At 43.1% G+C, this 20,839-nt stretch overlaps 1 protein-coding gene across 1 annotated transcript; it reads right to left on the bottom strand.

The window, feature by feature from the left end:
* Nucleotides 1-1,399: 1,399 nt before the first annotated feature.
* Lrrc58 (leucine rich repeat containing 58) lies at nt 1,400-18,931 on the bottom strand. The gene is made up of 4 exons (XM_050148751.1): nt 18,306-18,931; nt 9,024-9,152; nt 7,595-7,872; nt 1,400-5,815 (listed from the first exon to the last, which is right to left on the bottom strand). Exons 1-4 carry the CDS (start codon nt 18,788-18,790, stop codon nt 5,607-5,609), a joined length of 1,101 nt encoding a protein of 366 aa, XP_050004708.1. The 5' UTR covers nt 18,791-18,931; the 3' UTR covers nt 1,400-5,606.
* Between the last annotated feature and the right edge of the window lie 1,908 nt (nt 18,932-20,839).

Here is a 20,839-nt window from a genome sequence, read left to right as displayed (position 1 = left end):
GTTTAAGGCAAAATTCATGAAGAAAGTATATAAAGTTAATATAAGATCATATTTTTTCATGTCCTTTGGGGGAAAGGAGGCACAAGAATTTAAATAGTTTAAGCATTCTTTTTAGAATATTAGCCATTATAAAGTAACATAAATTTGATACAACAGGACTATATCTTCTCCAGAAAACAAACTCCATTATTAATTCACATTTCTGAATTACTTTTTAGTTATATATATACTTATACAGATATTTCTAATACATAAGACTTTAGGTACTGAAAACTAAAGAAGTCAGAGCATACATAATAATTTGACCAAAGTAGAATAACACTTTTCAGCATCTTGTTGGCATTTGAAGCCCCCGACTTTACAGGAAGCGAAGGCTGGCTATGCAGACAGTCTTTCCCATTGTGTTCTGTTCTTACAACGCCAAGTGGACTCAGAATACAACAAACCTAGCTCAAGTCTGCACATGACTGTTAGAAAGTGATCACTGGGGTCAGCACTGTTTCTCAGGAACACCAGTCTGACCACGTTAACTGTGAGAACAGGGATTCTCAACCATCCCTGTACACAAAACCAATCAACTTACTTATGGTTGCAGTAACAGCATTACCAACGCCATCCTACTTTCTTCCTCCAGCTGGAGTTGTGAATAAACGATTTTATTCAATTTACTTATGGCCAAAAGAATAGAGTATATTCTAGTAAATGCAGACAGTTTTCTGCACGTAATTAACCTTCACTAAGCTACTAGATTTAATACACACATAACACACACACGAGACTGAATATTCTATCAATTACTGAGGCTGACTGATGCTAAGAGAAAGCCTAGCAGCACCCATCAAGACCATCTTCTAAGTGTTCAGCTGTGAGTTAGTGGAATGCTTAATTTAATCCTTAGTAAATAGAGATCAAGAAAAATGTAAAAAGAACGGTGGCACTTACACATACTAAACTATCCCCTTCAGCCTATAGGAAAACGGTGATACAACATGCTATATACCTCAATGACAATATTTTCCTAAGATGCTATAACTTCTTTTGTCATTTGTGGTAGCATATGCATTAAAATAAAACACTATATAAAAGGTACACTTCTTTTCTTGGGGCAGGGTAGCGGTGGTGCTTGATCCTTGGTTCCAGAGGGCTCTTATCTCCTGGTACAGTATGATTAAGATTCCCTCCCCAGAAGCCTCACCCCCCCCCCCCCCCCCCCCACCCCCCCCCCCCCCCCCCCCCGCCCGAGAAACCAGCAGGCCTGTGGTGGCAAAGGAATCTCTCAGATCAGACTTTCTCCTTCAAGTCAATGCAGAAGACCACATGGCCATCACTGACAATTTACCATATAATATACTTTATGTACTGTATTTTGAGTTAAATGGAAGACTTAAGGCACTTACTCTCAGACCACAAAGGATACTGCTACCAACTATACTATCAAAAAGATTACATGATGATGAAAATATAAAACTACATGCTACTGAATCAATGTTACATAATATTAAATCCTTAGCATTAAACACTTTTTTTCTAAGCAAAGAAACAGAGTTACATGCTATAGGTCCCACACCTGAAGCCTACACAGCACCCTTCACCAGGGTCACACTGCCTAGCCTAACTTAAAAACGCAGTACGTTGATTTAAATGGAGAGTAATACTTAAAATCTACTTTTAGATGAAAGGCAAATTAATTAGGTAAAAATTAGGCACTTTAAATGCAGCTAAATAATTTTACATATACACTTTTACTGATAGTCCTATCTAAAAGCACTCACATGGGAACTTAGAGAATAAACATGTTTTTATGCAAAGAGCTACTACTAAATGTTTAATTTGCAGTTTAAAAGAAAAAAGTGCGATTCACCAAGGCTACCTGCTGTACTAGTAACGAGGCCAATGAGAAACTACTTTCCAGCTCTGGTAAGAGCAAGGGTAAGAGAGAGCCTACAGCTTGCTGGCTCTACTTTACCAGAGCAATGGAGCAGCCTCCAGCACAGGGACCAATAGAATAATAACAGTATTAAACTCAGTGACCAGGCTATCAGATGCCAGCAACAGACCACTTAGCAAGTCAATTTTAAAACAATTCCTTATTACTCAACAGAGCTTCACTGGCTTAATTTTCCCTATCCTTTGCTGCTTCTAAAGATTTGTTTTTCTTAACATTCAAGCAAGGAGTCTCTCCTTGAGCCTTCATAAACCCAGTATTTGCAGTGTCTGTCAGAACTGGTCTGCACTGACATGCTGCACTATTGAGAGTTGCCTTTAATTTTTATTTACATCACCCCCAACTTTTTCATATTTGAAGTCAATTTACAATGTATGTTTATTTTTAATATTAGTGACAAAAATTTAAACACCAAGACTTTCAGACCAAAAGGCCCCTCTGGCACACTTCTACTGAGCTGGGTCCGTGTGACTCAAGCAGCTGGGAAGCTGAGGCAAGACTGGGCTACACACAGTAAGTTCAAGGCTAGCCTGAGCTACACAGCCAGGCCCTGTCTCAGAAAATAAAATAGCTGTATTATGAAAATTAGCCCTCGCCAATTCTGCAACTCTGAGAGTTCTTTAGCTGGATAAATATGGGGTTCATAACTAGCGAGGCAGACCACCACCACTATGGCATCCAGCTGACTTCAGAAGATGATCAGAATTTTAAATGGCCAATTCCTATCTCACTAAGCTAATGTCTATAATCTGTTTTCTAAAAAAGGAAAAGGATGAAAAAGGAAGAAAAAAGATTTTAGCAATCATTGGCAGCTCTTGTAAAGGATAAGGCCAAAGATGGATTAAAAACAAAACAAATAAAAGGTAAAACAGCTACCAAAGAAAACTTCATTAAAAGCTATCTATGCTAGGCGTTGACTGAAGTTTGCTTAGCATGCACAAGGCCCTGCATCTATCCCTATAAACCCAACCCCTGCCCAAAAGACAGCTACACGCTGACCTGGCTCACTGTTCACAGAGTTTAACTACACACATAAAAAACACTTCATTGAAAGAACTCCATAGGATAGATACATCTACATGCCACAGGCGGGAATATTTACATTTATGACAGATGAAACAGTACAGCTTCTCTCTAGGAAGCTGGAAAGAGTAGCATCAGATGCTCTATTTACAAGGCTATTTACAAGTAATTCCTAAAAGGCTACTCAAGCTATCACTTAGTACTAGAGGATTAGCAATCAAAAAACTAGAAGTATTTAAACCAGAAGAATAGGGTCCCATCATCTGAACATTTTCCATGAAAATATTCTATGTTGTTTAAGTAAAGTCATCTAATTACAAAGCATTTACAAGTTTGACACTTGGGTACTGTCCAAGTGTCACTGCCTGTCCTAATCCAGCAGTCTGCAGCTTACAGCTGCATACTTGGGAAGTACAAAGACTATAACTTCTATTGTACAATTAATTATGCTAGCACTACAAACATCACTTCTATAAACACAGAAGAAAATTCCTAAATAAAAAATTATCTTACTACACTATCTTGAGGAAAAGGTAAGGGGACTCACTATAGCAGCGTTTCACAACTGCAGCCACGAAACTCTCGTGTTTCATGACATGACACAAACACACAAACCCTGAATTACCCTATACTCTACTAATATAATCTACTAAAATAAAAGCAATATATACAAGAAACCTACCGTGCAAATATTGTCGGCATACAGCTGGCTTCTAACAAAGCACTCTTCAAGATCACCGGCGCCCTCATGTGATCTGAACCTACTGTTAGCGCTTATACATACAGGCTGCTTATTTATTATGAGAGTCAATATTTCCTAATTCCAACCTATAGTTTTAACATTAGTTTTTATTGCGTAATCAACTAGCTAGCAAATCTGTTAATTTCCAATGACAATAATTTGTGTTGCTACTTTTCTCCTACACTTTAAGGATACAACATTTTAGCGTTTTCTGTCCTGTTTCATTGATATTTCTTTCTCAGTGCTCAACGGTTCTATGAGATGAACATTATGAGCTCCACTCCTGACTATCTTCAAATAGTCATGTTATGTTGTCTAGTTGTAGTTTTTCTTTCAAATGCAGAGGAAGTTTTGGTTTAGTATATAATAAAAGCAAAAGAGACACATTTTGGTGCGGAAGAATTGTCTGTATTCTGTCAATCATGTTTTAAATAAACGCTGATTGGCCAGGCAGAAAGTATAGGTGGGAAAACCAGACAGGAAGTAGAAATGATGAGAACAGGAGAATTCTGGGAAGGAGGAAGTTGATTCCTCCCTCTCCTGCCCAGATCACCGCAGCAGCAGGATGTGATCTGTCTCACTGAAAAAGGTACTAAGACACATGGCTAACATAGATCAGAAAAATGGGTTAATCAAGGTGAGAGTTAGCCAGTGAGAGGCTAGAGCTAATGGGCCAATCAACTTTATAACTTAGAGATCTATGTGTGATTTTTCTCTGGGACTAAACAGCTGGGGGTACTGGGCAGGACAGAAAACCCCAACAAACAAGCCAGCCCCCTTATGTTAACAACATTTGATAGTTAAAATCCACCCCCACCCTAACCCACCCCCACTTTGAGACAAGTAATGGCGCCCAGGCTAACTCTGAACTCGTCTTCTGCCTCTACCCCTAGTGCTGGTTTGGAGGTGTGCACAACCATGGCCACATGGCCAACTTTTCTTGATTTAGTCCACGATTATAAAGCAGTTTTTCTTAGATCACTTGCCATCTAGATTTTCCTGTTGGGAAATATTATTATAGATTATTCTATCTTTTGGCAAACAGATTGATCACTCCCATAAGTGTAAAAGCCATGCTTACAAGAGATCATTGCAATTAACAAAATGAAGTTAAGATGGTCATGCAGGCAGGTGGTGGCACGCACCTTTAATGCCGGCAACAGGAGGTGGAGGCAGGTGGATCTCTGAGTTCCTGGCCAGCCCATTCTACATAGAGTTCCAGGCCTGTAGGGCTCGGGTATTATCTACACAGTTCTTTACCTAGCCTGTTAAAGCACATTTCCAAGTGTTCTGCAGAGTGTCAGGTTGCAGGCTTCTCTGAAATCATTTCTAGAATAAGCTTCCATATCCTCACTATGATTAAGGCACTGTAACACATCACAACTAGACTGCATATAGTTAGTAACAATCACACAAAACAAGAGCTGAAGTTTAAATATTCCATTTAAAAGTGATGGTCCACACGGTAACAGTTGGTTGGTCAGAAAGGCTCAAGAACGGATGACGCTCATTCTATTTATAGCCTAGTGTTCAGCACAGATCAGGACGACTCTGGAAGCACAATTGTGATGACGTCTAGTCAACCCAATGGCCCCAGGTAATACCACTCCAGGCTGATTGTGACTGCTCCTCAGAGTGTACCATTCTTCTAGTGTTTGATCAAAGACTTTGTAAAAATTGTGACCAACCAGCTGATGAATTCTGAACTGCCATTCAGAATAAATTACACTCAAAGAACCTAAGCACAGAACTGGACTCTTTTGGAATGGATAGATCACTGCAACTCTTACATGGACAGTCAAGATGAACACTAAGGCTTCCAATCAACTTCAAGCTTCATTTTCTTTTTGAATCATCTTTGCTTAGTGTTTTAGCATTGTCAACACCCACTGCTGCTTAACCAAGAAGGACCTTCTGCATCCTGTGCGCGGCAACACTGGCCTCATCTTCTGAGTCAGACTCACTCTGGGACGTGGAGCTGTGCGAGGCAGAGCTGCAGGGGGAAGAGCATTCTGGAGAACACAAATAGTGCATCAGGGGGAGGCGATACTTCCCACAGAAGTCCACAAACTTAATTTGTCTGACACAGCAGTCAAAATAGACTCCTGGAAAGAAGAATATAAATCAGTAAAAGCAAAGACGCACAGTTTTTTTCTATTAAAAAAAAAAAACCACCACCATTCTGAAAAAAGTTGAATTCCAGATCCTCCTGCCTCCACCCGTCCCAAGGGTCTAGGATTACACATGTGCACAATCACTGGGAGAGCAAAACCGACAGAAACAAAGGCCATTCTACATTTATGCTGGCTCTAAATCTCTGGGTTACAAAGCTAATGATCTCATTTAGTGTATGCAAAATCAAATATACTTTGGTAGATTAAAACTGGTACTTCCCTTACTTGGTTCTTCAGTGCTCCTGAACTATGACCCTTCAGTGAAGTAGAGCTACAGCCAGAGTTGAGAGGAAAGCAAGGTCACCATGTCCCAGACTCTAGCTGGTCCTTTAGAAATACTTTTCACACACCAAGGCCACCCCTATGCCTGCAGTATAACCAAACTATGGAGGTTTGTGCCCACTGTCTCCCTGAAGAAAAATCAACTTCAAGCCCAAGTTTCCCAACTATTCTCTATACCACAATGGACCAAAACAAAGTAATGTGGTCTAATCAAAGGAGAACTCCGCACTGACAAGACCCCCTTGCTCACCGTTTTAAAAGCAGGACCTTACTAGGTAACCCAGCTGGCCTGGAACTCTCTGTGTAGACCAGGATGGCCTCCAACTGACAGAGCTCCTTGCCTGTGCCTCCTGAGTGTGGGAATAAAAGCACGTGCCAATCTGGCTCCCCTGTAACCCTTTATGGTTTACTACTCCGAACAACTGAGAAAGTAGACACATTCAATAGGCTTATAATAAAGCCTTATAACTAGGTTATCTCTAGTTTTCATCTCTAAGCTTTCAAACCATACAGAGAAAATGTCTCATAAATGAGATAATTTTTAACTTATAATTCATTAAGGAACCTGGGGTGGTGGGGATAGGAAAGCATGATTGATTTTATTTTACTTATTTATTGATGTTATCTGAAATTTTAAACTTGTAATTTTTAAGGAATTCCTAAGATAAACAACTCTTTAGAATACTAAAGAAGTCAATAAAACCCGGCAAAGAGAAGAGTTCTTTTCTTTTTAGAGGGCCATTCCCAAAAGGGCAGATTCTGGCACACTGGATTTCACAGGAAGCAATGGTGTGAATGCTGCCTCTTATAAATCTTCACACCCAGTTTCAACAGTTCCTGCCTCTGCCAAAGCTACTTCAGGACAGAGGTCCACAGAGGAAGACAGCAAACCTTGCTTCTGAGGGGAGGTGGCCAAACCAGCTCAGAGAATGCTTTTCTTTTTAAACCCAGCCTTTTTGTCTTGCAACAATCTTGGAGAAATTTAGCTTTTGTTTTCCTCTATCACCTCTCATCTTAAGATGAGGCTTTCTGGGAAAAATCTCCCCTGGCTCTGATAAGGCTGTGCCACACTCTCTCGGTATTTACACCTGTCCTCATGCCAGCACCTTTCCACACTCATTAAAAACTGACTTGCATGGAAGACAGCCAAACATTTTCAAACTATTTTAAGGAATTAGAACCATTTACACTTCTTTGTGTTTCCTTTCATCTGATCATCTTACTTTCAACACCATGTTCCAAAGCAGGAAGACATCCTGGGTATTTTCCTTGTGTTTGAAAGAAAACTAGTGTAAAAATAATTTCTAAGGAAGGAGGACAGGGGGTAAATGCCTTTGTGTGAAGACACTTTAGCTAATTAAATCAAAGCAGAATCAATTTTTACAAATGGCTAAATGAGTGAAAAGGGCTAACACCAGACTCACTTACCACCACATTTTGGGTTTGGGCAATTGCTGGCTGAACCCAAGTATCTAAGGAGATTCCCAGGAAGATCATAGGGAGTGTAAGAAACACTTCGGATCTTAATGGTCCTTGCAGCTAATTCCAGAAGAGTTGGAGGGTCATATGTTAAATCCCTAACAAACCGGACAACCAATGGATTTCCTCGCAAACTCAACTCTTCCAGATGAATAAGGTTGAGGATCTCACGAGGCAGGTATGTCAGCAAGTTATTGTGGAGACTCAGGGAGCGAAGGGAATGCAACCTGGATGAACACAATACACAAGCCAAGGGCAGCGGATGAGCACAACAGCCTGGAAAGCTACGTTTACACACATTTCTATACATACATAAGCACGCCTGTGTGTGTATATTCAGGGTCTGAGCTTTCCATTGGAATGAACAATTAGGATTGAGGCCAATAAAGGAAAAATTAAAATGTCTAAAACAGCTCAAAATACAGCTTCACAAATGCTACCAAAGACTTTCCCTCTGGGATCTTAAGAGTACTCAAAACATTTACAAACTATTCTGAAGTCCTAACTTAAACACACACACACACACACACACTGATAGATTTAAAGACATTGAAGGGCATATTTTATTTATCACTTACACACCCGAAAATGATTTCAGGTATGCTATGAATAATGATCCTTTTCATTATAAAGCCATACCAGGACAGGAGTGCTTAACATCAAATACAAATTGCCAAGTTCCACAAGACCCAAGGAAAGCTATACCAAATATTTCTCTCTCTCTCTCTCCCCCTCTATATATCTATATATATGGATATAGAGGTAGATAAATAGATCTGTATCTAGGTATATCTAGATATAGATATATCTTTAAAAAAAAAACACAAACAAGAAGAAAGCTGAGAGGATGGGTCAGTCTGTAAAGTCTCTGACTTGCACAAGGATCCAAGTTCAATCCGCAGCATCAATGTGAAAATGCCAGTAAAAAATGTCAGGTGTGGTGCAACTTGTAATCCCACAAGTAATTCCCTGGGGCCTTCTGGCCAACAAGTCTAGACCAATTGATGAACTCCAAGCCAATGAAAGACTCCATCTCAAAAGAAATGAATGGCATTCCACATGAGCATGCATACCTGTACCTACCTGCACACATACATGTACTCACACACACACACAAACACAGCAAGCTGAGCAAATTAACTTGGGTAATAAACCAGAACACTTATTAAAAATTACTCAGCTCAAAACAAACTTTTTTTGACTACCTATTTCTTTTCCTTTTCTTTATGAATCAAGTTGGTCTTAAGACACTCCTGTGTCGGCCTCCCTAGTTCTGATTGCTGGCCCACTCTTCATTCTTTCCCATACAGAAGGCAGAGAGCGTTCTGACAGTGGTCCCAACCACAGCTGTCTGTGTTTAAAAGCCGAGACTACTCACTGTGAGAGCTGAGGAGGCACACTCTGGATTTTGTTGTCACATAACACCAAGTAATTCAGAGAAGGAAGATTTGCTAATTCTGGTGGGATTTCTTTAATGAAGTTTCCTCCAAGGTATAAGCATTCTAAACTGCAAAAACAAATTGTAAAAAAGTAAATAAACACAAGATATTTCATTGCCTCCACTGTTACAGACACATTCACCATAGTCTTACTCAGGATTTGCTATAAACTAGCCATAAACTAGCCAGTGGTTCTCAATGCTGCAGCCCCTTAATACAGTTCCTCGTGTTCTGGTGACCCCAACCATAAATTAGTTTCACTGATAACTCATAACTGTATTTTGCTACTGTTAAGAATCATAATGTAAGTATCTGATATAATGAAACTGGTCTTAGGTTAGTTATCCCTGTGATAAAAGGGTCACCACCCATAGGCTGAGGAAAACACTGTGAGAGGCAGTCTCCAGAGAGAGAATGAAATCCCCAGGGAGTTGATACCTTATCTTGTTAGACAAGACACACATGATTAAACCACCAAAACAAGAGAAAAAGAGAACAGGAAGGGTCACTGCAGCTCTCATTGGAAAAGCTTCCCAGAGTACTGTGAACCCAGCTGGGCTATGAACTTAGCCCACAGACAGAAAAAGAGATTTCCAGGTAGAAGAGGGGGCTTTAAAGACTCAACAGGCACATTTGTTAACTAAAGAGAATTTTTACTGAACCCAAACAAGGCTGGAGATGCCAGATTACAGCACCACGAGATTCCATGCTGGCATGCTTGTGTTGGATGCATTTACTAATAGACAACAGGGAAACCAATAGTCCTGGCCACTCCTGGAAAAGGGCAGAAAACCACACAAAGTTTCTACATAAAAGTTTTTCCTTTGCTCTTAATAAAGCAAGTACATTCCTCAGAGGCAACCTGAATAAATTATGTAAAACCAATCATTACTATGAAGTTCAAGTTTTAGGTAAGGCTGTTTACTTAACAAAATAACATCTTAGAGGTAGGGTACATTTACTGTAACAAAATATGACTCCATTTTCTTATGACTGTTGAAAGGCTCCAAAGGGATGATTTTTTTTTTTTTTGCAGGGAGGTGGTAGTCAGCTCTTACAATATTCAAAAATAGACAGAACACACACTTATAATGCATTTGGAACTTGCCCACTACTACTTTTGGTTTTGTTTTTCTGCTCAGAACTATCATTCTTTCAAACACTTTCAAGTAAAACATCAAAACAACAGCTTTAAAGTGGGAAAAATCAGGCTACCACACTGTTATCCAAAACAGGAATTATCTGGTGGGCATTTCACTTTTTGTACATGTGTGTGCAAATGTGCATGTGAGTGGAAGCTAAAGTGAATGTGAGTGTCCTCCTCAATTGCTCTACCCAGAGCTCCCAGAACCACCTGCTCATCAGCCTTCTCTGGTTGATCCCAGCCCCACCTCAAACCATATCCACTGCCGACACTCTAGTTTTCTTAAGATAATTTGATGGTGTAAGAAAGGTGCTATTCTGAACTTTCCACCTATAGAGCTGCAGTTTACTAATGTGTGAAATTTAGTATTGTCTTTCTGTGTTCTGGCCATTTGCATTCAGAGCATTTCCTGTTCATACCATTTTCCCATGGGTTAGGCATTTCCATTAGTTCGCCGAGAGCATTGCTGTTAAATGTGTTCTGCATAGCCTTGTTCCTTTTGTCTGTCTGATACGTATGACAAGAATTCTTAGTGACTTTGTAAAAGGAGCAATTCAGAAGCTCTAGTTTGTCATCTGCCTTCTCACTGGATGTTAGTCTTCTACATAACCATAGTGTTCCCTTGAGAGGTCTGCCTTTTTTTGCTTCCAATATACAAAAAGCTACACTGCAGGCATATCAAGTTTCTGACTTGTAAAACTTGCTGTTGGAGTATTACTTAATTCATATCAAGTATTTCTGTTTCTTTAAATCCATTTTGCTTTGAAATCTACTTCCCTTGACTATGACTAATGCTTCCAGCTTTTGTTGTTGCTGTCAGCATTTATTTCATTCAATTCTACTCCTTCCTGGCCTAAGAATTAGGGTCAGTTATTTGCTACTTATTAAATGGTATAGAATTATAAAGCACACCAAATATCCAGTCAACAAATATGAACACCTACCACGTGCTAGGCATCATTTCAGTGTCGGTCACTTGAGCTGTTGAAGAAGCACGCCTCTTAGGGCACACAGCACTTACAGGAGAAAGGGGGTCAACCAGAAAGTAATTGGAGATGACTCTGCATGGGTGGCCAGGAGAGCTTTCTCTTGGGAGGTTCTGCGATGTGAGCAGAGCTGAGTGAGCTTCAGAAGTCAGAAGTCATTGGATCCCCTAGAGCTGGAGTTACAGGCAGTTCTGAGGCACCAATCTTAGTGGTTGGAACCTAACTCCAACCCTTTCCAAGACAGCTCTTAACAGAGTCATTTCTCAACCCTTTGGTGCATGGGTTTAAAGGAAAGCTAGCTGCGTCACTTCACTCAGTTTAGAAGAATCACAATTAGTTGGGTGAGTGTGTGTGGCTGGAACACAGTGCAATTCCGATGAGAAGTAATATCTTTTCACTTTTAACTTAAGGACTTTTCACGCACAAACAGGGAACAACCTGATTGCTGGTGCTAGGCTGCAGGTTCTACAACAACCTATCTCAGTAGGTTCTTCCTCCAGTTCTGCCTTCTTACTGGCACAGTTCCTTCCTTTCATTCATTTCCCCCACTGTTCTGGGTCATAAATGCTACTTCTATTTTGCTGGTAGATGTCCTTCAATTTCCTTCCACAGCTGGCCTCATCATCTTGCCAGTCACTGTTACTAACTTGTTCCTTTTCCCTTTAGCAGCTCTATGGTCATCCACAGTGGCTCCTATGTGTTCCTATTGTGAATGCCTGGTTCCCAGTTGGAGGTGCTAGTCGAGGTGGGGCCTCGCTGGCACAATTGGGTCACTAGTGGCAGACCTCCCCTTCCCTGGTTCTTGTTGTCTACCATGTAAGAGCCAACCTCTGCCATACATTCCATCATGAACTGAGCTGCTTCCCATGCTTTCCAACCACAAGGCTGACACTGTCTGAAACTGTGAGCCAGTTCTGTCCTCAAGTTACTCTGTTGGGAATTCTGTTCCAGTTAAGCAAAACCAATCACCAAGGCAGCTACTAAGTGATTAATAGGCAGGCAGGCAGGCAGGCCTACAGAGTACTAAGGTAGATGAGGGGGACCAAGAAGCAGAGAGAAGGTGGGAACCAGGGACTGGGTAGCACCTTCAAAGGCCCATTCAGGTTTTGGATGGAGCAACTCAAGATTTCATCATGATTCTCAGAATAGACTGCAACTTAAAAGTGATGAAATGCTTATTTCTAGAATTCTGCATGTAATGTTTCTGGGTCACAGTTGATTGTGAGTACCTGAAAGCCAGTAAATAAAATCATGAATAGATGTGGGAGGCAGCTGCACGTTTTTCTAAGAATTCTAATTGTGTTCCCATAAATGTTCATTTCGAAACTTTCCTTACTATTTCACTGAGAAATTTCCCCATTCATGGCCACCCATCAGATACATTCTCAGGCAAAATCAATCGCTCCCATCTATTAAATTCCACCTGCCTTTTATAAGCTTGCCTTCCCTTGCTCTGGGGTGATTCTAACAGTCAGCCTGAATCTGAAGCTGTCTTTTGTTTTAACTCTTTCAATGGTACACTCTTCTCTAGTTCCCATTATGTAAAGCTTTTCGAGCTTGCGATTCTCTCTAGACAAATGTTAACACTTAGAAAGGTAAAGCAGACAGGCACTCTGTGGGCGTTTATAGTTTTCCTTTCTAAGATTACTCTGTAGCAAAAACAATACAAACCACCTGACCACATAGACAAAGACGCACTCTGGTTCTAAAGCTCATCTTTTCTACCAGTAAATATCTAAATACTAATGAAAAACAAAATCCTAGGCAGACTGTTTTGATCCTACCAAGTCTGGGTTAATAAGTTAATGCTCAGACTCTCAAAGCACAACAGGGAGGAGTTCCAGGCCGGCCAGGGCTACACAATGAGATGTCTCGAAACAAGACAGAGCAACACAACACCAACAAAACAACAGTTTTTGGAATTCACACAACAAAACCATCCTGCAAGAGAAATTATTTTAATAAGAACACTAGTTGGGAGAAAAGTTGACCAAACCTGGATGTTTTAATAAAGAATTCAAAGTGAAATGGCAGCATGCTCCAGAGCGAGGGTAAACACGTACTCTACTTAGGTCAGCGCTATGAACGGAATGCTCTTTCCAGGTGGAAACTAGTCCTTAAGGGGTGACTGTCATCACACATGCTCTGCATGGAGGCTAGAGAATGATCCATGGACTAGATGCCATCCGCCAGTGGCTGTTCTGACTTTGCCAGAGAAAGATCTGAAATTCTGAAATATAGCCTATGATTTTGAAATGATGCACTCATAAATCCTTTTTTGCAACTCATAGATATCACTAATCATGTTATGATCAGAATATTAAACTTACATTGTCAGAATTACTTCTCACTTTCAAACTCAAATAATTCCAAAACTCTAGGGACTTGAAATCTTTCAAGGATTTATGAGAATTAAACTTCTATGCAAACATCTATTCTAAACATCCTTTTCTGTAGTCAGAAAGACAAGTGCTGAATTTAAAGCAAATCATAGTGTTTAAAACACACTGGGGCTGAAGAGATGGCTCAGCAGTTAAGTGAACTGGCTGCTCTTCCAGAAGACCTGGGTTTAATTCCCAGCACCCACATGACAGCTCACAACCATCTGTAACTCTAGTTCCAGGGGACCTGACATCCTCACAAAGTCATACATGCAGAGAAAATACTAATGCACATAAAATAAAAGCATATATATATGTGTGTGTGTGTAAAATATATATGTGTGTGTATATATATATATATTTTTTAAACATCTATCAGCCTTGACCTATTTCATCAGAACTGGGGTAACCCATTCTTCCAGTGTTGACATATGCAGAAAACAGGAAAATAATTCATCACCAAACTAATGGAATGAGTTTTTCTTTTCTTTTTAATATTAATATACCAATCCTGAATTTGTTCCTGATGGCTGGCTCTGCCTGTTTTCTTTCTTTCTTTCTTTCTTTCTTTCTTTCTTTCTTTCTTTCTTTCTTTTTTCTTTGGGTTTTTCAAGACAGGGTTTCTCTGTGTAGTACTGGCTGTCTTGGAACTAGCTCTGTAGACCAGGCTGGCCTTGAACTCAAGAGATCTGCCTGCCTCTGCCTCCTGAGTGCTGGGGATTAAAGGTGTGTGCCATACAACCTGGCTTCTTTCTTTCTGTTTAGTAGGCAGCTATTATAACATTTATTAAAACAATGCTACAAGTTAGTAGAAACAGCAGAAAACCCAGTTCCGCCTGCTTTCTTAGTAGTATGAAATTAAAGGAAATCAACACAAATTCAATGCAAGGTTTTAAACAGGCACACTGTTTTATTTAAATTTTAGCACATTTTTCTACTTATCATCTTGTTGGGGCTAGTCATTCCTAGGATAGCTCCAATAGCTTTAACACTCCAGGGATTGCCATCTCTTGTCTTGTCACAATCCTAAACCACACTAAACAGACACCAATAGACGGTCACTAAAAAAAGACACTGCTTTTTTTAAAAAGATGAGAAAAGGACTCATGAAACTCGCTTGGCTCAGATTCAGTCTCCAAATAGCATCCAGAGTCACACAACCCATTTACTCAGTTTGCTGCTCAGTGTGAAATAAATTTAAACCCTTCTTCAATTAGTTTCTGAACTGAGGAATAAAACCTAAGTTCATTAGAAGAAACTGTGAACCACTCCTACCTTTCAGCACTGTAAACAAAAACAAGCCTGCCTACACAAAGCTGAAAACTTACACTTATTTGCTGAAGAACCTGTATTTTAATGAACAGAATGTATATTTATACGATGGCCTGATTTACTGGGGGGAATGAAGCCAGTCATAAAAATAAACAAAACTTCCAGTACCCACTCGTTTGTTATTTGTCTGAAAGTCATCTTTTAGATTTTTTTTTTTTTTTTTGAGACAGGGTTTCCCTGTAGCTTTGAGGCCTGTCCTTGAACTTGCTCTTGCAGACCAGGCTGGCCTCAAACTCAGAGATCCACCTGCCTCTGCCTCCCAAATGCTGGGATTAAAGGCGCGCGCTGCCACCACCTGTAATTCCTAGAATTTTTTTTTTAATTCAGATTTTTGCCACTAAGGGAAAAATCAACAAGCAGAATGAAGCTACATCTAACACACACAGGAAAACCTGGACAGGCCAATGCACACGAAACCAAGATTTGTTACCCTTCCTGGAACAGTAACAGGTTAGAGAAGGGGAAAATTCTGTTGGTCGTATGCTCTTTTAAAAATTGCTTTTAACTGTTCTGTAAAAGGACAGAATCTTCTTCATATGCCAAAATATTAGACTGGCTCAAGTGGCTCTTGCCGAGATGGAAGGTCACGTGGTCCACCCTCCGCACCTGAAGGGTGGAGAGGCACAGAGCAGGCCAGGTTCACAACAAAGAGCGGTCACAGACTCTGGAAGGACACGGTGCTTAAGAGCTACATAGGCTCCAAGCGACTGTGACACCACTAACCTCCCCATTTGCCAGTTTCAAAATAGTTAACAGTCTGAGAACTGAACCACCGAGCTCTCATTGTGGTCATGATTTGGCTCCAAGCAACTCATTCACATGAAATCTCAGCTTCCTCATCCGTGAAAAGAAGGAAATGAACTAGGTCATGGCCAAAGCTGTTTCTTTTTCTAGGAATACAATTCTGTATGACCCTTCTGGCCTATATCCAACTAGAATTCATTATCTGACCTTTGCTGATTCCTATCAGTAGAGAAATAAAGCACAGGACAACAAAAATCATGATGCAAAAAGTCCCACAATTTATCAAGTCAAGAGATTAAAGACTAACAACCTTCAGTAGCAGGTATCAGGCCGGAAAATCAGATCAACCAGGTGTTAGTGACCTGAAGCGGTTCTCTGGATCACTCAGGCCAGCACAACAGAAGCCTAGGGACTCAGGTCCAAGCCCTATCCACCCACTGTGGAAAACTCATGGGTTTGGTCCACCCTCAGCACTCGACCTCAGAAGTCAAACCCAGTTCTACTACTTAATGGGTTTGTGATCTTGAGATTTCTCTTCTCTGAGCCTTTTTTCTCACCTCATCTTAGAGAATGTTAGAGCCCTAAGATGGGGCACATGGCACCACGTAGTTTTATGTTTTCCATGCATGTATTCTGCCTACTTCCTTTTCAATGTGGAGATAATACTCTCCCTGGGTTCCTCTTAATATGCTGGAATTGAAAAGGTTGAATTACATATCAGAATGAAAGGGAACCAAAGCCTGTCAAACTAACAAAATCTCTCCTTAACTTTCCCACATCCTCTTTCCCAGGCACGCAGCCTATTGTAGACTTCCATCATTTCTATTCTACTGCAGCAGCCTCCTAAGCAGCCTCAAATTTCCCTGTCTCCCCACGTCACAGGAACAAGACGTGTGCACTTGGAATGGAACCCACGCTCTACAGCAGTCTTCAAGCTGTGGTCCAGCCTGAGTGGCCCCAGTTTCTGTCCTCCACTTTCTAGTACAACGCCCATCTTTCAGCAGTTTGGCCATCATTCTCCTCCTTGTGTCAGGGCTCTCACAGCCACTCTTCTCTACTTGGAGTGATCCCAATGGCTCACACTCAGGTTAACCTTCACGGTTCCTTCCTTCAAAAGCCTGACTCAAATGGCACTTGCTCCAGGACCAAAATAGGTCACATCTCCGTTCTTCCGGTTCTCCTGTCTCGAGGGGCTCTCACAGCCCAGGACTGACTTTTAAGCTCTGTAACTTAATAAGGAAGTCTATGCCGCATCAGCGTCTCTACCCTTTGCTAATATATGTTAGATCCATGCGGGCAGGGCATGCTCATGTCTCCCCAGAACCTAAGAAAACGTTGGACACACTAAGTACTCTGTAAACATCTATCAAGGAGCAAATTAAGGGACACGGTGTCCAGATGCCTCATTTTGCAAATAGGACACGTTGAGTGGCCCGCCTAAGGCTGAGATGTTGATTTTTATTCCCAGGTCAATGTTTTCCCTGTTAATTCAAAGGTTCTTTCCTGCTCCACATTCTTTTATCTTGGCTCATCCAGTGCAGGAGCTGAAAATATTTAACAAATGGAAGATAGTTCATTGCTGCTGTTTTACTTCCAACTTCCCTGCAGGGCACCCTAGGGAACTTTCAGTCCCCTTTTCCTGTACCTCCTCGTCCCATTAAATTCCACATTACTGAATAACCTACTTAGGTGAGGTAGACAACTCCTGTAAGGAAGAAATTATAGTCAATAAGATAAACGCAATGGCTTAACAAGTGAGACAGAGACAAAGTATTTTGGCTGTAATTGTCCTGGGAACAGTAAAGAAGGGAGTTACAAGATGGGCGATGGTGGAGTGTGCCTTTAATTTCAGGCAGGGGCCTGAACTCTCCTAGTTCGAGGCCAGCCTGGTCTATAGAGTGAATTCCAGGACAGGGAGGGCTACACAGTAAACTGTCTCAAAAACCTGAAAGAAAAGGAAAAGGAAAAGAAAGAAAGGAATAACGGAAGCAACTCCTAAGATACGACTTTGAAGTGTGAAAGAGGCTTTGCATCCACCCAATCCAATCCACATTTAGCGAGTGTCAAGCTCCCTTTCCAACACAATGGTAAATGCAGATGCTCACTAACTCCACAAACAGTATTTCCAGTTATGCTAAAGAGAAGAGGGATCTGGAAACAGAATAAAAAACAAAGGAGTAGGCCAGAGCACCTCCTACGCCACGTTAAAGGGCACGCACTTTGATGCAAGGGCATGGCAAGTCGTGGAAGACTTGCCCTCCGTTAATGGGTGCCCATTTGGCTGCTTCTCTAGACTCAAGAAATAAGGCAAAGCCGGATTTCGGGGCGCACGCCTTTAATCCCCGAACTTGTGAGGCGGAGACAAGCGCATCTCTGTGAGTTCGCGGCCAGCCTGGTCTACAGAGCGAGTTCTAGAGTCCATCGTTGGGGGGAGGAGTAGGGGAAGCCTGCGGGTAAACTGCCTCGAAGATCTGTGCAGGCCAAACCCGATCCAAACGCCATGACCCACTCGACCTCATCTGTAAGCTCCCACTGGCGATGACCCGGCAGTCCTCGCCTCCAACTCGGTGCCACGGAGCTCGGGCCACCGCCCTGCTCTCCACCCCATCCCCACCCCGTCCCGCCGCCTCTCACCTCTGCAAGTTCTCGATCTCGGCGGGGATGCTCTGCAGCTGGTTGCCGCCCAAGCTGAGGGTCTGCAGCGCCCGCAGCTCCAGCAGCGAGGGGGGCACCTCCTGGAAGCAGTTGCCGCTGAGGTTGAGCACCTGGAGGCTGCGGCAGAGCGGCGAGCGGGCCAGGCCCTTGGGCAGCGAGCCCGGGCCGCCGAGCCGGTTGTTCCTGGCCAGCAGCGTGCGCAGGCCGCTCAGCGTCAGCAGCTCGGGCCCCAGCGCCGTGAGCGCGTTGCCGCTCACGTCCAGGAGCTGGAGGTGCGGGAAGCCGCCGCCCAGCGCCCGCGGCAGCGACGTCAGCCGGGTGTAAGGCAGCAGCAGCCGCAGCAGCGCCTCCCGCGAGCCCCGCCGCTCCTCGGCGCGCGCCTCCAGCTCCGACTCCAGGGCCTCGGCCGACACGTTAAGGCGGGACCAGTTGAGTTCGGCATCCCCGATCGCGGCCTCCTCCATCCCGCCCGAAGCCCAGGCCGCCGCCGCCGCCGCCGCCGCCGCGGCCCAGCGGCGCGCCCCGGAACCTCACGTCGAGCGCAGCGTCGGAAGTGGCGCGGCCCGGGGCGGCCCGCCGCTCACCCCGAGCGCCGCGCACACTCCGCGCGCCGGCCCGAGTCACGCGACGCCTTGCGCCGGGTGCGCGCGCCGCTCGGGGGCGGGCTCCGGCTCACGTGGTGCGCGGCGCGGCGGCCGATGGGAGCGAGCCGGGGCCTGGGCTCGCAGGAAGCCGCCGGGAGAACCGTCCTGGCCGCCGGGGCGAGCTCCGCCTCGCGTGGCTCCGGGGGCGGCGCGCTGCTGGGCGAGCGGAAGCCCGTGGCGCTCTGGAGTCCCGCGCGCGCGCGCGCCCTTTATAGCCCAGCGGCCCGCGGCCTTGGCCCCGAGTAAACAGCTCCGGGGCCGAAGAGCCCGCCCGAGGGCCTGTGCGTCACGGGGCGCCGCCCTCTTTGTTCTCACTTGAGGCCGGGCCCCCAAATCTGTGGATCTGGAGAGCGCAGCCATGACGGGAACTGACCCCGAGAATTTCTAGTCTGCGGGAGAACAGGCCTGGTGGCGCACGCCTCTAGTACCGGGACTGAAATATAGAGGCAGGGATATGGAGTAAGAGGCCAGCCTGTCCTAGGAAGCGAGCCCCAGGCCTGCCAGGGTGACGTAGTGTAGAACAAAGCCCTCTCCGAAGCTAAGGCCCAAATCAGATTTAACTCGATTGCAATTGCCCCATCCGGAAAACATGCTTAAGGACCTTCCCGACTTTCCCTCCAAGATTTTTTTCTTTTGCCCTTTAAAGCAGCGTTGTAAAAAGCCACATAGGACTGGTCGCAGCTCCCACGGTGCAGGCCACTGAGTGAGTTGGAGCCACCATTGAGTGGTCCTGAGCTCCTCTGCAGACAACTAAGCAAAAGGAAAAAAAGGTGGAAGGAAAATAAAGTTCCTATAAGCTATCAAAGAAAAGGAATGTGTGTCGAAGGAGAACTTTGCCCACTTCAACTACAGATCGCGTGGGCTTTGATCTGTCTTCGTGGAAGGGAATGAATTTGGAAGTTGGATTGAGGAGGTCCCTTGGTCTGAGCGAGTTTCCTCTGGACTCGGTTTGAGAAAGCACTCAGAGTCCACTGCAAGTGACAGCCAGAGTTTAGTTGGGAAACTCTTGACTCGGGCTCTAATTTAGTAATTCCTGTTCGTGTATTTTCATCCTAATCCCAATTTCAATCTTTTCTGAAATTGCACTTTGTAATTTTAAAGTCATTAATGAAAATGAGAAAAATACTTAGTGTTTCTTATTGAGCTTAAATACAGAAGAGCTACATGGTTAGGTGTACAACAGATGGCATTGAATTGCTTTCTTCCTAAAAACACAAAAAACCCTGTGTCGTCAGTCATGTAGATGACAGCTTCACGTTTCTTCACAGCTAAGCGTTATGATTGAGTTGTCATAGCACGGTATAGTTTGTCAGTTTAACAACCTATGGGTGAAATTTAAAAAATAAGAAAGACTGTCTCAGGCTTAGTGAGGCAAAAACATAGGCAGGCCGGTCTCTGAGGTAGAGGCCACCCTGGTCTACAGAGTGAGCTCCATGACAGCCAGGGCTACACAGAGAAACCCTGTCTGGAAAAAAAACAAAAACAAAATCTGCAAGTGTCTTGCAGGTATCTGATCTGAAAGTTTCTTTTTTTAAAGTGGGCCTTATTTCAGATCAAACTAACATTCTAGAAGTAGTTCTACTGTAACCGCCGACAGTAACACAAGGTCATGCTTTAAAAAAGTCTATCCTTGGTTAAAAAATAGTGTAAAATAAAAAGTGATTCAGAAAAAGAGCGAAGAGGGCTGGAGAGATGGCTCAGAGGTTAAAAGAACTGACTGCTGTTCTGAAGGTCCTGAGTTCAATTCCCAGCAACCACATGATGGCTCACACCCATCTATAATTAGATCTGGTGCCCAGAACACTATATACATAATAAATAAATTAAAAAAAAAGAGCGAAGATTACACATCAGGTGACAGAGCAAAGA

The sequence above is a fragment of the Alexandromys fortis genome, unplaced genomic scaffold, assembly GCF_014885135.2.
Source record: "Alexandromys fortis isolate MF-2015 unplaced genomic scaffold, M_Fortis_MF-2015_v1.1 scaffold_4, whole genome shotgun sequence".
Lineage (NCBI taxonomy): Eukaryota > Metazoa > Chordata > Mammalia > Rodentia > Cricetidae > Alexandromys > Alexandromys fortis.
Note: the sequence above shows the minus strand (reverse complement) of the source record. Positions and strands in the feature narration are given on the sequence as shown.